Here is an 18327-nt window from a genome sequence, read left to right on the forward strand (position 1 = left end):
AGCTACTTTTAAGACTTAGGCTTAATATTAAGGGTATAATGTTTTGCAAAGCTGTTAATGTCTCTGTGTTTTCAGATATCAATGAATGTGAGAGGTCTGACCTCTGTTCACCTCACGGCGAGTGTCTGAACACAGATGGTTCCTACCAATGCATATGTGAACGGGGCTTTTCTGTGTCTGCAGATGGCCGAACATGTGAAGGTGAGACAAGCCACAGCAATGCATTCCCATTGATTTGCTGTTATTAGCTGGGTGAGAAGAGTAGTCAGTTTGCGTCTAATACCCCAAAAACACTATTAACTCAGCAATCTGCCACCTAAGGGCCCTTTGTTCTTTTTTCTCATAAATGCACGGGGTACTACGTTGCTGTTTGCCTCGCAAGAAATATAACAGGAAATGTACAGAATTGGTGGCATAATGGAGTTAATGTTTGCTACAAGCTGTCTTTTACTTTTCTTGATTTTAATAATTTTGCTGTCTTAACTGCTTATAATCTTTTGGATTATATTTTTTGAGCAAAAGAAATCAGTCAAAAAGAAGGAATACTAACCTAATTATGGCAAATGATGGTAAAGGAGGGAATGATATTCTTAAGGTATATGAAACCAGTGGACCTCTGTAATAATATGACAATCTATTCATAGATGAGAGATTATGTCTATCTGGTAGCAAGGGTGGAAGGAATAAATATATATAAAATGCATGTAAAATGAGTTTGGAACTCAGACTTCTGTTAAGTTTCAGTGGGTAAGACCTTCCTGCCATAAATATTTAGAATTATTTAATTTAAAGCTTAAGTGCATTAGCAGCAAGCCTGAGATGCCTGAATGTTCTCGTTGCTGTGTGTAAGACAACAGAACCTTGCTTATCAAGACTTTTTTTTAAAAAGATGCAGATGAAACATCCATACAACAGAAGTAACTCCAGTGAGAAATTGTAGTAAAATGCTATCTATGATAGAACCTCAGGCGTTTTGAAATGGCAGAAATGGAGTAAATAGCAGTTATTAGATCTTACAGTGCTAAAGCCAACTACTTCTTCATAAGTGTACGCAGGTATGCTTATACAAGTACTTTTCATATAAGATGTCCCGCCTGGACAAGGTCCTCTGCGGCCTGCTGTAGGTGACCCTGCTTTGGCGGGAGGGTTGGACTAGATGACCCACAGAGGTCCCTGCCAACCCCTACCATTCTGTGATTCTGTGATTCTGTGATTGTAAAAGCTGCCCCAGTAATAACACAGGTGAGAAACATCAACCAGGAGCCTAGAATTTAGGTGTAGCTAGGGTTTTTATTTGGTTATAGCATGAGAATATATCCTGTTGCTAAAGGAATGGACACACTTGCTAGTGATGCTGCTCTCCTGCACTGAATTTAAAATGAGAGACTTGTGCTCACTGATACCAAGAAGATATGTGGCTTTGTGTAGTCATTGATGCTGACATAAACCAAAAATCCCCCTAAACAAAAATTCCCCTAACTGGATGAAGAATGGTTATTCTTATGGATGAGAGGGCTGTTCAACACAAGAAGCCATATGGGAAAAGTTCAGAATGGGAAAAAACCCATATGGTACTAGTTTGGCAGGATGCATGCAGAGGAGAGGCACCGAGCAGGTGATGGCTCGGTGTTAAAACCTATGGGCGGTGGGTCTCAAGCATCCAAGAAGTAAGCAAACTGTCCCAGGGTATAGGTCAGTAAATATGTCTGTGATTGATTTTGACGGGCCAGCTCTTCTCATAATTCACTTAGGGATAGTGGATTCTTCATTCAATGGAGGAGATGTATCGAAACTTCTGCCTGACTGTTGCATTTACTCCCCCTACTTTTACCAGAGGAAAACCAGCATTAAAGCATTAGTATTTGAGCTGCATATAACCTGCTGTGTAGTTAGTAACATAGTATCTGATGAAAGGAAATACACTATTGGCAAGAACACTGTTAATGCTGATGTGAGGGAGTAAGTGCTGTATATTTAGATAGAGCATGACATCAAACACACTATGTCTTTTAATTATTATTGATAACTTAAAAAATCCTGCGGTATTTTTGGTGCTTTTTCCTCTCTAAACATTTACTTTACTTTGTAATCGTGGCATAAGTTGAAAGAAACATTCTCTTGCTGCCAAGACAAAAGCCTGGTCAAGTAGGCTAGAGAGAGCAAATCTGAATAACTCCAGTGATTGATGGACAAGGAAGTATTGTGTGGTTTCCACTGGTGGGGATAATTCCGAAGCATGTTCATGGAGTCTCTTGGCAGCATGTGTACCCAGTGTTTAGGAAGGATATGGTTAAATATCTTCGATTTCTCTGCAAGAAAAGTAGTAGCAGGTGTTTTGCCTCACTGTTGAGCATAGCTAAAAAAAAAATAAAAGTGGTCAGACAAGAATGCAGCCTGCTCTTAGCAGAAACCAAACACTTTATTCCAAACCAAAGTTAGAAAAACACTTATTAACCTTGTGAAATCAAACTCTCAGATATTAAAAAAAGCAGAACTGAATCGAAACACCACTTTGGGGAATAAAAAAGTTGGTGACATCTAATTTTAGGGGATGTATCAGAAACAATGAACCCCTCTGTCTGGATCTCTGACAGTTAATAAAGTAGCACATTTTCCAGAGATGGGTTACCATCATATATGATGAAGTAGTGCAAAGTTAATCTCTATTAGAATGAAAAAGCCAAACTTTTACTAAATAGAAAAGGATGAAATCACAGGATCTTATTTCCAGGATTGTGAGTAGTTTTGGTACTTTTTAATGAAGAATAAAACAAGTACAAAACCAGTTGAGCGTGCTTCACAAGAAATTGGTGGTGTGTATGGAATACAGATCAGACTTTATATTCAGCACTTGGAAAAGTATTTTAATAACTTGGCGAAGCAAGGGTACTTCTAGTCTTCTGAAGCAGCAGCACTCCTTTTCTACCATGATTAGTTTCTCCCTTCTGTTATTTTAATAAAAACAATTTTAGAGTTGAAAAAAATCATTTAAAGGGAACACTGATGTCATCAGCATTAGTATTTGTCGTGGTGTCAGCTTCATGCTAAAAGGCAAGACAAAACAAAAGGATTGGAAACAAAAGGAACGTGTGACATTCCAGGTACTGAGAAAGGATGTGGCTTCCGGCCGCAGGAGCTACTGTTCTTTGCACTAGGTGCCTCTGTGATTTTACTTCTAGTTAAGTGAGTGAGAATAACTGTTTATACCATCAGAGAAAAAAACTGAGGAAATTTTGCTGGATTCAGATGCCTCTCTGTACCTGGGGAGCAGATTTTCCGTATCTCCAGACTGTTTTTGTATGAGTTTGACTCAGTTTTTTTCAAAGTCAGAAACAACAACATAAAACCTTGAAGAACCCCATGTGGTTCAGTTCTGGTATGGAGTTTTGATGGCCATGGGCCAAAGTAAACTGAACAGCTGTGGAAACTGTGTCTTCTTCCAAGGTGTAGACAAACTTTTGTTGTAGCGGTGGCATTCCACTGCCGCCTGGCCCCAGACCCAGCAATTTGGCTGCACCAGCTCTCTGAACAGGAGGCTCTCAGAGTGCTCCCTAGCTCCCTGTTGAGCTCTCTGGGGTTCCTGTAAAGGCAATGTTTTACCCAGTTGGCTGCTAGTCAACTGCTGGCAAAAATTCAAGTTAGAGGTTCTCTGACACTTAAGTCAGTACCCTGCCCCAAGTGCCTCTTCTGTCTCTGTGTCCAATCCCATATGTCTCTCGGTGGCTTCCTCACTTTACCCTCTGTGCTCCAAGCCCCAGTCTTCACTGCCTGCCTCAACAGGCACTCCAGAAGAACTTAGGCATCCCATCAGAGCTCTCCAACCTCTGCTTCTTCATTTTCCCTCACTTACTGTCTTATATCTGCTTGCTCCTGACACATAGAGCATCTACAGATCATTCTATGATCAAAGAATAATTTACAAATCTGTAGGCAAAGGTGCTACATTGTCTGTCATTTAAGGTGACTGCATACCCAAGAAGTCTGAAAATCAGGGAAACAACAGAGCTATGAAAAGTGCACAACTGTTACCTGTGCCACCAAAGGCATTTTAAGAGAGTAGATGTTTGCTGTACCTGCACATCACAACCATAGTTATGCCCATATAGGGAGAGCAAGGCAGGTTTAGGAGAAGGCTACGGTGAATCTAGGACTCCTTTTCGGACAGAGTATTGTCTGTTACATGGAGTAAATTTTATGCAATAGACAGCTTCACAACTTCACCATATCTCTGGTTAATACTGAAGTAAGAAAGCTCAGGCTTCTGCCAAATGTAAATTCAAGTATGCGTCTCCAGAGTGTCCGCCTGTGAGCTACCTTCTTGTTTCACAGTGAATAATCACAGACCTCACCAGCCTTCTGCCATTTGCTGAAAGAGGTGGTTTAGGGCTTCAGCTACTTCTTATCTGGATGCTGGCTAGAGAAGTAAGAACACAAAGGGACAAACAACGATCTCTTTCCCACCCACATCATGGTAAGGTTGGAATGACCATCTAGCATTATTGCCTCTAGATGGTCGAAGTCTTTATTCAAATATTCATTTTCCCAATTTTCTCATGACAGTGATTTTTATGTATTGTTGTGGGCAGCCCTGGAAGTCTCAGAATCAGAGCTCTGTTCTCCTAAGCAGTGTACAGAACTGTCATAGGAAACAGTTGTTCTTCCAGGCACTTTGCCATGCAAGTAGATTTCAGTGAGATTTAAATATCACTCCTGAGGTTAAGTATGCCTTCATCTTGTTCAGACTGGCAGAAAACAGGAACACGGTGTTAGGCTGAGTAGGAGCGCGCTTGAGCATACACATGTTTTGCCTTTCTTTAGATCCTGATGATGTTAGATCAAAGGAGCTCTGATTAAAGCAGGCAGCACTGAGTCATGGATTCTAAAACAGGTCATAATTACAGAGAACTGCTTTAGTCACTGTATAGACATAGGATATATTAGTTTCATATTTAGTTTTTCCCTTTGCTTTGTCTCCATAAAGCAAGAGAATCACCGATTACAAGCCTTGTGCCTTACAGGGTGATTAAAGAAACAAATGCCCTTTCCGGCTGTGAAACAGGAGTCCTTTGAGTAAGCTGTCTAGACAAGGAAAAATATTTGGTGCTTGGACCTTCTCTCTAATTTCCCATACACTGAAAGATCCAGTCATGTTCAGACTGTGTACTTTTTAAAAACAGAACTGTCCTCTGTGGCAATATTACATACTAAATTAGGACACTTGCTACAATCACAAGTTCTGTTTCTGCAGCTTTTTAGTCAACGACCTTAGTTTACCTTTGGAGAATCAGCTGCGTGATCCATTCCTCTAGCTGTTTCCTTTAACATTTAGCTATTAAGTAAGAAAAATACTGTAATTTAGGTAATTCTAAAATCCCTAGTTATAGTTTCTTCTCTCTAGGTTTTTAATAGAGTAACTGTCCTGTGGCTCAGGAACTTTTGTTATTAAACTATAGTTGGCCACTGAAAATACAAATACTGTATTATTGTCTGTTGTCTTCTGTCAGTATACCATTGTTTGCTCTTTTTGAATTCCTTCTCTTAACTTTTCTTAACAGGGTTTTCTGAATAAGAGGTATTCAGATTTTTTGACCAGATATGTGAAACTCTGGTGATTGCTTGAGACTAAATATTAAAATAAGATATGTTATGAAGGTACGGTGCACAGCAGCAAGAGGGAGGGACCAGAAGAACACAACCATAAAGAATTTGTATCTTTTTCTTCCCAGTAACTCCATATACATCTTTTTTATAATTCTGTCATTATGGTGATTAGAAAAGGAAAGGGTATCAAAGGTAACACTTCACCTTTCACCTTTGGCAGTATCTTTAATACAGACATGCTGCTTATCATTGTTGCTGAATTAATTCTTAAAAGGAGGGTTTGTGTTAGATTTCAATAAGTTCAGTATGCAGAAACCACCCAGATTTTCATATTCAGTTCCTTGAGAAAAAACATACTAGCTATTGCATTCTTTGCCAAATACAAATAACCCTTTCTAAGAAAAATTCCTTCAATATTTTTCCTGTTTAATAAATCAAGATATAAAGACTGACAAAACAAAAAAACCAAATAAATTATTCTGCCAGTTCCATCTGCAAGTACTTCTTGTAATTATCAATTATATATGTGTCTCCTAGATTTCAGTGTATGTAGTACATACAGGTTTTGCATGATTTTTGCATTTTAGCTGTAGGTTGTTAACCAATGGATCAATTCAGTAGGAGAAGACGTGAGTTTTGCATCACCTAGACATCCTAAAATGAAATTAAAAAGACATTAAAATCCCACAATTTACTCTGTTGGTACAGAAATTGCCAGTTTTTAACTTATTTAAGAGGTTGCAGATAGTCTCTTCTGGCCTTCAAAATCTATATGCGATTCTAAACCTGTTCAAGAGCCCAAAGCAGGCTCTCCCTGAGGCAGACAGAAGCATGGGTGGATGAACTTGAGCGCTTGGGGAGCAAGAGGGCAGCGCAGCAGGTAACCTGCGTGGATGGCAGTGACGTGCTGCTCGGGTTTGGATAGCTTGGGGAGCTGTGACCACGGGGTTCAAAGACCAAGAATTCTCTTTCAGCTGAACGTAAGACACAATTTAGAAGTAAAAATGTCCTTGCTCAATGAGCGCTGTCAGGATAAGAATGAGGTGCATCTTTGCTGACTTTTCTAGGCACAGCTGTGTTTGACACAGCTGTGAAGAGGTGTAGGAGTGGACAGGACTGCGTTTGAGCCCTACTCTCTCCTTTCGAAAGACATCAAACAGCAGTGCTGCTCACCGGTTCAAAGAAGCCCTCTCTGTGGCAGTGCAGGATTCAGTCCCACCAGCTCTTTAGTTCAGTGACTGCCTAAGGCCTTCACTGGAAGTAGGATGGTGGTAGGCTCCATCACATGAAGGCATACTGTAATGTGCAGAATTAACATTAGTAGCTAGTACCCAGATAAATCAAAAGCAAATCACTTTATTCACCAATTAGAATGTAATTACCCCTGAGGCACAGCGCAGAAGGTAATTCCAAGCGGACAGCATCCTTACTTTACAGTCATAATGGTTTCTAGGAAAGAAATACAGCAATAATTTCTCTGCTTCAAACTGCAGAAGAGTTTAGAAGGCAGAAGGTACTAATCCTAGTATCCTGGCAGGTTCCCAGTTTCATTTAATGTTCTTCCTCCTGAAAACCCCCCATGACATCTTTAATGACCACAAATGGTCAGGGCCTTGGGTGTAGGTCTTACTTTGAGTGAAGATAAAAAAATACATTCCTAGCACTTGTAATACACTTGCGGAAATAAACCATGTTCTGCCACAAGCAGCTCTGCTTCATTATAGGCTGATGGGCAGCTGAGTCAAAGCACAGACTTAGTCATGCAAGTAACTCTTACTTGTAAGACCAGCAAACCACAAAGGGGAACTGGGCCAGTACAGAAAGCCTGCAGGCATTGTAATTACTTTGCCTACCTGAGTAAGATTATTCATATGTGTAAACTTACAGGATTAAAGCCAGAAAGCTGAGTCCACAGCTATTTACCACTTCGACATACACCATGAAATTCTCTTCTGTGCGGAGAGCCAGAACGAGATCTGTGCAGCATTTCTGCGCAATGGATGCAACCATACCCGGGAATTCTTTGTGTAAGAACAGTGGGTTCAGTTTCACACATGTTGTTGACTGTGTAATGCTACACTGGCAGCATCTGCGAGCAAGTCAGAGAGGTGGTTGTATTTAAACTATGTCTTACTCTGTGGTGTGTAGCATCATGCCATGATTGGCAGATTCGGTGAAACGGATGGGAGACAGTTCACCAAAACCATTGTCGGACATATTTCCTATGAAGTTAACGCTAAAACAATTTCTTAAATTGTAAGTGTGCTTACATTAAATTTTCGTGTCCTGTCCTTTGTGTTTTCCTTCCCGGTGTACAGGTGGACATCGCTGCATCTGTTTGCAAAACTGGCCTGCCTGTTGTTTTTCTGCTCTCTTCATGAATGTCTGCCTTTGACTGTCACGTGGCCTGTCTGATGTTAAAATTCTTCCTTGCAGATGTTGATGAATGTGCAAACGGCACAATATGTGGCAGTCACGGGTTCTGTGAAAATATGGATGGCTCCTACCGCTGCCTTTGTTACCAAGGGTACCAGGACCCACAGGATGGGCGAGGGTGTACAGGTGAGTTCTTAGGTGCAAGGAGTCATTCCTGCAAGATTCTAGTGAGCAAAAAGCAGCATAGGAGCAAAATGCTTTTCTTCACAAGAATATTTTTGTTTTCCATCATTTTTCTTTAAAGCTATATCACTTACTAGTAAAATAAGGTTGAACTCTGCTTTACTCACTGAACTTTGTGCCAGATGGAAATTTATCTGTGTATCTGTTTAATGAGAACCTGTTATTAGAACTTAATAGAAACCAACAGCAAATAAGCTGAACTACTCGTTTTATCTCTTAAAAAAAACCCAAGAAAACCCACTATTGCTGCACGTCAGGACCATTCACAAATATAAATCATAATAGATAGAATTTAATACTTTAGCCTATTAAATGTAACATCTGTTTAGTCTCTTAGCTGAAAAACCAGAACTCTGTACTACCCCCTGCAGGAAATAACGTCCAGCATGTGGTACCGCCAGGCTGGATTAGACGGCCCACCTCCCTAGGCACAGCTCTGTGAACAGATTTTAACCTTGGCTTCAAGCTCCCGGAAAGACACCTGTCATGAAAAGATGTGAGGGTTTTGTAAATATTGCACATTTCTCTTGCAAGTAATACGTGTCCAGATCTGTTGTTAATCGTGATGGTTGGACTTGAGAACCATCTGAGGCAGCACAAGTTTCTAATATAAAATTAATGCCAGATCAAGGAAAGGTATTCATTAAGCAATTTCTTCAAGCCAGACTCAGGATGAAACACATTTACCAAGAACAGAGAGCTAAATCGAATACCGAACAGAAAAGAGGAGTTAGAAGTTTTACAGAAGTGTTTGTATGTGTTTTCCGATACATTAAATAGTTTTATTACAAAATTCTTTACGCCATTTGGCACTTAGTTCGCAACATACCAGTGTATATTTTTTGCATACAGTGACTTTTCACAGATGAAAACAAGTGAAGCAAAGAAAAAAAAAAGGAAAGCAATAGCTGGTATGAAACTGAATTTAATTTTGAGTTGCCACTGAAGTGATTCTGCACCATAAAATAATGCCTTAGGCTTTTTTCTTGTATACACTATATAATATAAAATACTCTTATAAATTTTGATGCCAGTCATCTACTATAACAATTTTAGGAAAAGGTAAGTCTCTAGTTCCTGGCCAGGCAAAGTTCCCCAAAGAAGTCTTATTCCTTATGACAGGAATCCAGCAAAAAGATAAAGAAAAATCTAAGTACATTTTAAAAGTGCTGAGCAAACAATAACTTAAAATGCATACTTGTATAAAAATACACCAAAATGCTTCACAAGTTATAGTTTAGATTCTCCTATCAATCAAAAAAGCATTTCAGGGTAGACTAGTTAGCAGGTATATGGAATCCAAGTTAAAAACATGTAGGGTGTTTTGGGGAGATATTTGCGGTGTTTGGCAGGGCCTCCCTGGGTGACCTGGGCATAACCCTTATGGGTTCCAGAGCAGCCTGTGAGGCCCAGCATATGGGAGGCACGTGGTGGCTGTGGGGCCGGGAAATTCACTGTTCAGTGCATGTTCACGAGGAAAATGGGATTTTGAGGAGAAAAGGTGATTCTCTATTTATAGTGCAATCTGAATCACACCAAATCCTACTCATTTTGCTCCTTGGATTCAGAGGAAGTTTTGATAATAAAGAAGTCTGAATCATAAATCCCAATAAAAGGGTACAAAGAAAAGCAAGTATTTAAAAATGAGAAATAAACCAAAAAAAAAAAAACTGGAAAAAAAAAGAAAGCCAGTGTTTTGGTCTTACAAGCAGCACCTAATCAGCACCAATAGTCTAGAAACTGTACTGTGGCTTTCAGGGGCCTTTATTTCAAAGGATTGACTACTTGTTTATGAATCCACTTAGGTATTAGTGAGCTTTTAATCCTTCCCCAGAGGTCACATCTGTAATCTGGTGGACAAGATTGGCACAGATACAGCAGATAAAAGAACAAACTGTCAGTAATGGGTCTGAACTGATTTATGTTTTGGACTTTTTCCCCAGATGTGAATGAATGTGAAATGCTGAGTGGAGTATGTGGCGAAGCCCTCTGCGAAAATGTGGATGGCTCTTTCCTGTGCCTGTGCTCTGATGAAAACCAGGAGTATGATCCCATGACCGGACAGTGTCGCTTCCGTATCTCACCAGGTAAAATGCCAGTGGAATTTTGCATGCTTGGCATGATTTCTACTGCCTGTGTAACAATGGAAAAGTAAAGTTGGTTTAAACACTGGTGTTGCTTTAACTACAACAGAAAAATTTAAAACTTTGTGTTCCTGAAAGCGTGTGCATGAGAAGAGGTATTTCTAGGATTAAATATGTTATCCATGAATCATTAGCAGTACAAATACAGCAGAAGCACCTTTGAAATTTTATGTCAACAGACTTGGCAGTAATAATGAACAGTTACAGCAATTAAGAGTAAGCAATCTCTTGCTCGCTGTACCGCAACAATGAAATATGATCCGGAATCAAGTCTATAGCCTGAGTGATTTTATTTTTTGTTCAAATTTCTGCAGACATCCACTAGTATGCTTGGACAATGTTTAAGGGAGCATATGATTAAAACCAAAATTTGTATGTAGTGATATCCTCTTAGCATTATTTAGTACTAACGTAAGTGCTCATAAAATGTAGTTGGGAAAGCAAAAAAACAAAACACTGAATTGTTGTCTCAGTCTCTTTGAGTGCCTTTTTGAGTGTCCTTGCCTGTTTTACTCCATCTTTTGTCCTGTTTTTCCTAGTAGTCCGTTGTACTGAATTTGTGAGCTTTTGTTATCAGGTGGTTTGGGTGTTGCAAATGCTACTGGAAATACGGTCATTAAAAATGAGTGTAGAACTCTTGATGTTGCCTTCACATTTCTATACTGATCCAGTTTGGAGGAAGGAACAAGCCCACAATAAGGAGCAACAGAGTACCAGAAACGAGGGGATTTACTTGCACAGCTTTTTTTCCGCTCCAGAATGCAAATCTTGGCATTTTTCTTATTTTGTTCTTACACTGCAGGCTGATCTAGCTTCTGGAAAACTTTAGAATAACTGGCTGTAGTGCCAGGATGCAGACTCTACAGCGTACAAGGCTGTGGCTATTTTCTCCTGTCACTCATGGTCTTTCAGACTTGTAAACAAGGTTGAAATACCTATGACCTAATTGCAACAAGTATTTAGATCACTGAACACAGCACTCAGCAGCACTCAGGAAGTTGCCTGTGAAATATCATGAACAGCTGATTGACAAACTGAAACCTTTGCAAAATCTTGTGAGAAAGATTCAGGCTTACAGGAACTTGTTTTATGAAGGAGGAGTGAAAAATGTATGATGGCTGATTGTCACCATGCAGCAGAGCAATGCATGCCCAGTGGTACTGCCTCCGTTCTGTTTGCAAGGAAAAATACTGCAGTACCTTTCCACCAGGAAGCAGATTAGCTTAAATATCCGCTGATGGTAACTGAAGTAGCAGCATTTAAAATTCTTCTGTGAATTTATGGAAGAAGAGCGTTTAAATTATATTATCAAGATTTGCAGGGGATGTGAATGCCATCTTCGTTTTGGTGCTGATGAGGAGGTAGTACTTGGGAGAATTCCACCTACTTGTCGAAACAAAACCAAAGCTAAAGAAAGTAGCAGAGGACCTGAGCCCATGTAAAAAGAAGTCAGGTCTAAGCAGCATTCAAGGACATACCCAAACGTTACTGTGGGGAGGCAGGGCAGGCATGAAAAACTCAGTGTGGCAGATTGTACTGTCAACAGATGAATACTCTGTTGTCAGTACTAACTCCATTTCATTGTCATCGGTGAACATAGCTTTACTGTGATCAGTTTGGAAAGAAGCCATTCTTCCTTCGTCTCCAGCCCTCATCAGGCCTTTGCAAAACATGTGCTTCACCTTTGTCTCTGCTCTAATAAAGGTCATCAAGGAGCAAGGCCTCACATAGGATACCAGAAGACATGCAAATTAGGACCCAGTAAGATGTACTTTACACCGTATGCTCTTGAACTAGAATAAGGAAAAGGGGCAGTACTCAGAACAGTGATCTTACTATTTATGGTCTTATTTTTCTGCCAAAGTAAAAGGAGAAAAGTACTGTTGTTAGTTCTTGTTAAAAAGGATTCTTGCTTTCCTGTACACCCTGCAGCTTTGCTGGGTTTTTTTTTCCTCTTATCAGTTGGCTTGTGTTTCTCAAGACTGTAGAGACTGACCAGTCAAGTAGTGAAACTGCCCCGTGTACCTCTGGATTTGACAATGCAGGACCTGCCAATACACACTTCGTTCTTCTACATCTGCTCACTTTGCTTGTTCCTATTTTGTCGTGGGAACCAATGGGTGGTCCTTGTGCAGCTGTCAGCTGAAGAGGGAACAAAACCAGTCTTTTCCTCCCCGTTTAAGTGACATAAGCCCCATGTGGTCACAGCTGTATTGGTTTGCCCAGCCGTGAGTACTTCTGCCTCCCCTGAGGGCAGCTGCCGCATGATCATACAGGAATAGCAATGCAATCTCCCTGCAAAGAGCAATGGAATAGTCATGCATCCTCTGGCTTTGACAAGCCACATACTCAAGTCAGGCGCCGTGCTTTGAGAGCTCTTAGGGTGCATGTGGACATCATCTGTCAGCATTAGCTTGCATCATGCCTATTTTCAGAAAGGAAGAATTCAATCTGCGTTATCCTGTTGCAGATATCTGTAGTTCAGTGTGGTTTACTCAGCTTTTGCTTATTTCTCATTTTGTATTTTCGTGCATAAAGAAATGTTTGTCCACCTTGTATCAAGTGGAAGTAGGTGAAAATTGTTCAAATGTTACTTTGATTTGGGAACTTTTTTGCATGTGGTTAAAGGCTGCTAGCTTTGTGGAATGGGGTGTGCTCACACTTTACTTGCCATTAGGGCTCTCGAGACTTCCTTCTATTTAGATTTCACTTGGTGGAAATTCATCTATTGTTAGCTGTGTCCTGAAACAATCTGCTCAGTGTATGTATCGGGAATTCTAGCCCATATTGTCATGTTCCAGTAAGAAATCAAAAAAAAGCAATTGTGTAAGGTTTGATTGTCTCGTTCCTCTCCTCTCTGCCCTGCCATTCTAAAAATGTAGCAAATGCTTCAGAAGGAAAAAAAGATGAAGTAGGAAAGAACTCTCTTTTGTATTAGATGAAACTTTATTGTTATACATCTTTGTACCTAAGAGAGAAAAAAATGCCTGGGTTGGGTTAAAGTCTTCTCATTTATTCTTTTAACAAGATATATAAAGCCATTTATGATTAATTTCTAGCAAGTACCAAACTCAATGCAGTTTGAGTAACAATGTGTATTAAAATGGTTTTAATTCTTCCTATGTAAGAAAAAAACGCATGTTCTAGTATGCATCTAAATTAGTCATATATTACTAATATATCACATTGCATTGAATCCAGAAGCTATGAAGGTTATTGTATATTTGAGGATTATAATAGGTATGACAAAATGAGAACTGCAAACAAAAGCATGTGTGTAAATTGAAATCTACCAGAAGGAATCTGGCTTACATAGACAAAAGTCAGCAAGACCACAAGTTTGGGTTACAGCTCAGCCAATAGAAAGAATTCCAGTGAGAGAACTCCACCACAGTACCAGGGCCCACTTAGGTACCTACAGCTAATTCAGACATTGCTTTCTCCTGGTTGCATGAAATGTGACCAGTTACTTATGGCAAAATATTTAACAGTATTTACTAGGATTTATATGTAAAAATCCCAGTTTTGGTGCCCAAACATGAGTCCCTCCTGGCCTGATTTGTATTAAAAAAAAAATCAATATCCCCTGCATCTAACCAACCACCAGCATAAAAAATTTGAGGCTGCTGAGTAACAGTTTATAAATCTGATCCAAAAGCTTCCTCAGGGCCAGAAATTTGGTGCCCGAGTACAAATTCTAAATTTCCTAAACTCTTAAGGCCTTTATAAATGTTAAGACTTTGAGGAAACTCTTCATATTTGTATTATTTTGAAGGCACTATGTGCATGGTTTTCTAAGGTAAATAACGATCTGAATTACATTCATCTATGAACATCATCTTAGATATCATTTTTAAATGTGCATCACTTGCACTAATCCCTGAACTGTACATATACACAGATGTGCCTGTACGCTGCACACACACACGTCAGGTGTTGTAGCTTGCCACATGTGGAGCCAACTGAGAAATCTAAACAAGTACGCCCTGACGACAGGTGCATACCAACCTGATTTTACTGTCTTTTAGAAAATCAGGTTCTGAAAGCGTGTGTCACTCAAGCTGTTTGCTCAGTCACTGGAGTCTTTGCTGAGGTTTTAGATGTCAGGAACTTGCAATGATGATTTTTCACGTTAGCAACCACCTTACGGATTCCACCTGTTAATAAGAGGCATCAGTACACAGTTGTAGTATTTAAGATCCCATCCATTCTGTATGTTTTGTTTTTTTCAGATCACAGTTGTTAACAGGCCTCCATTTAGGCAAATATGTAAGTGTATGCTGCAGTCTAAGCATATGCTAATATCCTGGTTATCCACTGAATCCTATATAACTAATGGACATTTTTGCATCAATCACATGCTGAAGCATATTTTTGGATGAAGGTTCCACTAAGGGATATAAATCTATTTCTAATAAATACTTTAGAATTCAATCTAGCAGCAATTATACAGAATTTCTCATATAGGCTGTTCATATCAATGACCTTTATGTTCCCTTACCAGTGTGCCTTAGGTAGGGAGATATTTTATATTTTCTAACAACAAAAAACCTGAAACAACAATGATACAAAAAATAAGCGTCCATTTCCTATGATATTTTGTCAACATACCTAGTGAAACCGCTTTCAAAAACAACCTGTTTAGTAAACGGTTCATAATGTATGAAAGAGAAATCATAAGCTTGTAGACATAGACTGGTCTTGGTTTAAAAAAAATACTAAAAGATTTGTGTCTCATTTGCTTTCCAAGCATTCATGACGTCTGCTTGACTAACCCTCAGTCACAGCTGTGTAAACAGCAGACTTCTAAGCTGCTGAGCAGATACTGGGAGGAGAGACCCAACACATCATATGTAAAATGGGAATAAACAATGACACGATGAGACCGTCTCCCCTTCCTCCTGGGGCAGCTTCTGGTGTTCTTTCTCGGGTAAACAGCATGAAAACTGCCATGCTTTTTCTGCCGTTGAAGATTTGGCTTTGATTCAGTTAGACAGATGGCAAATGGCCACGGAAAATGTATAAATTGGTGGCTAAAGTACTGCTCTCTCACCTTGGAATAACAGATTCAGTTCAGTTGCGTTTCTGTGACACGATAGCCTTAACGTAGTTCCTATTGGATAGCAGCTGATACCGCAAAACCACTGCAGTTTATGAAATTCAGCACATTATGGAAAATCGTAATTGTCTGATGAGGGGAGACCACAGGCTAAACTAACAAAGATGAAATAAGCACTCAGCTGGGTGTTTCCTTTAATGTACAACTTAGTTACATTGGCAAAACAGCGAAGGAAATTTTGCCTTGTAGGTGGCAACATTGTACTGAACTTGAGTAGAGGTGTCTGCCAGCCCCTCAACCTCCCAAAACAGAAACAGACACTTTTCCGAGGAAAACAGAAATAAATCCAATTGTCTGTTTGGAATTAGAAGCCAAAAGAACCATTGCACACGTCCATACTATTAAAGTACAATAATAGGCAATCCATACTGGCATTTTTAAATCTGCTTTTCTCAAAACAGATCTTGTTATTTGCATCCTCAGTAAAGCTGCCTTGCCCCATCTGCCTGGGGGAGCGTGGGTGGGCTGGGATAACAGGCTTGAGCTAGTGAGAGCTGGAGTTCATTTAATTCCTTCAGCGTTTGTCGGACAATCACTATCTTCAAGCTCCCACCTCGCAGCCACTATTTTTTAAGTGGATGGACTTAGAAGAAAATCCATCCTGTAACTGGCATAAAGAGTCTGAGCTTGACCTCGAAGAGACAACCCAAGGCAGACAGATGAGGTGGTCACGTGAACTTGGCTCTCCCAGGTACACCAGTACTTGTAAGTGGGCCAGCCTTAAGCCCTTTCTTGAGAAGTGCTGCAAGGCAAACAGAGGTAGTTTGTACGCCACAGCTCTTTTGGTCATACCAATCCTCTAGCGTTTTGAAAGGCACCGTCACGCAGGTACAAAATAAGGTTTTGATTCCCGCCTGGATACACACACTGCTTGGGAAATGTCTCATGCTTGGCATATTGTGCGAGAGCCTGAGCAGAAATTAATGAAACCTCAAACAATGGAATATCAGCCAACATGCGATACTTTTTAGTAGGTTTTTGTGAATTAAACATTTGTTAAGTGCTAAACATAAAGAATTTCCCAAGATTAAAAGGAAATAAACTAGTCAGCTCAACATTTAAGTATCTCAAGTTCCTGAACAATGTTTTGGTTTTGAGTAATAAGTCTGAGCATTTGTAGTTTTAGAACTTGGGTATGTTATGGATGGCCTATGAAAAGTTTTCATATTGATCAAATGTGAATAACAATTTTATGTGATAGCTCCCACTTCTGAGCTCTTTTGATAAGAATTTTTGTGGAAGTGCAAGGCTAGAAGACAAGAGTTCTGCAAACACAGAACCTTTAACTGGGTATTTATTTTCAAGCTTGCTTCTTGGGGTACTTTAGGAGTGCCTTGCTTTAGAAAGGTCTTTGACTATTAATAGGGGGTTTTACTGGATCGATGGGAGAGACTATTTCACCTCCAGTCCTTATAAATATTGTCAGAGCACCCACTCAACTGCTGAAGGCAGAAAATCCGACTTCTTGGCTGGATGCCTATTTTAAAGTAAAGCACAGAGTCAGATAACCTGACATCTGCATTATATACCTCTGCTTACTGTGGAGACAGTCAGTTGCTTCTGCAAAAATCATAAAGGGCCTTGTTTTGAAACGTGGAACATGTTTTTTCCCAGTGAAATTAAAAGGGACTGGAAATGTTCATTCTTTGGAAAATGAGGCCTTTTCAGTTTGTGCCTTAGCTCCTTCACTGGTGAAAGGAAGTGGTAATGTTTGCTCACCTCTGGAGAGCTTTCAGATTCATACATGAAAAGCACCATGCCAGTAGCTGGGCATGGTAATTAGATAGCTGAGTACAAGAGCAGGTAGTTCATGCATTGCTTAAGAATGAAAGAAGTCCAAATGTGAAGAATCCCTTTGCAGACAAGTTGGAGAACAGGTCTGAAAAAGTCAAAGGAAGGTTACCAACTTCCATCATTCTTCCTAAGAACATTAAACCAACATTTGTACTTAACCATTTTCTTCTCTGTCCGACAATGCTGCTCTTCACTGTGGTGAAATTCAGGACCTGTGGCTCTCCCGGTTCTCCTGTAGAACTGATTCATTTCACGTGTCATCTTACGTGATTTATGTTTTGATTTTGCCTTTAGAATTGCCAGTAGAGGCTGATCAACATGAAGATGGAAAGAAGGAGTGCTACTACAATCTGAATGACGCTAATTTCTGTGACAATGTGCTTACATCCAATGTAACCAAACAAGAATGCTGCTGTACCTTGGGTGCTGGCTGGGGCGATAACTGTGAAATCTTCCCATGCCCTGTCTTTGGAACTGGTAAGAGGAGGCCTTCTGTCCTTTTGCAAACGTTTGAAGCACTGTGTTTCTGTTAGCAGTAGTGTGCTTTGCCTTCAGAGAAGGCTTGCCCATTAAATCCCGTATTCTGTAGTATTTTGTCATGACTTATCTATGGGAGACTTCCAAGGAGGAAAAGTTTGTAGGAATAATTCATACCTGGTGTAAATCCATTGGCTTCACTGCAGTTACCCTAGGGATAAAAACAGCCTGTTACTGAACAGCATTATCTCCAACTGATTTCAAACAAGGATGGATCCTCACAGAAGCTTTTTCCAGATGCTATGGTAACTTGTTGTATTTTTCCCATAAGCTGGCAAACAAAGGTAAGCATTACAGTGGTTTTGAGTCTGCAGCTATTCTTTGTAATGTTGTTTCTACCGCACTGCAAATTACTGATATATATTATGACTTCAGTTTTACATTTTGCTACTTACTGAGCAGTTCAGTTAACCGTGTTGTCTGCAGACCATTGTTTAACCTCTAAATGTTAAATTAAAAAAACATAGCCATATGATATTTGTCACATGGAAATGGTACTTGAAACATAAACAG

The 18327-nt window shown here is 39.8% G+C and overlaps 1 protein-coding gene across 8 annotated transcripts in view; it reads left to right on the forward strand.

The window, feature by feature from the left end:
* Positions 1–18327, forward strand: part of LTBP1 (latent transforming growth factor beta binding protein 1) — a 211786-nt gene that overhangs the window by 167055 nt on the left and 26404 nt on the right. For all 8 annotated transcript variants that reach the window (XM_075412728.1, XM_075412731.1, XM_075412729.1 and 5 more), the window contains 4 exons: positions 76–201; positions 8038–8163; positions 10164–10307; positions 17572–17754. In XM_075412728.1, coding sequence (XP_075268843.1) covers positions 76–201; positions 8038–8163; positions 10164–10307; positions 17572–17754 — 579 coding nt within the window. The remainder of the gene's footprint in view (positions 1–75; positions 202–8037; positions 8164–10163; positions 10308–17571; positions 17755–18327) is intronic.

Source organism: Opisthocomus hoazin, chromosome 2 (genome assembly GCF_030867145.1).
Source record: "Opisthocomus hoazin isolate bOpiHoa1 chromosome 2, bOpiHoa1.hap1, whole genome shotgun sequence".
NCBI classification, from domain to species: Eukaryota; Metazoa; Chordata; class Aves; order Opisthocomiformes; family Opisthocomidae; genus Opisthocomus; species Opisthocomus hoazin.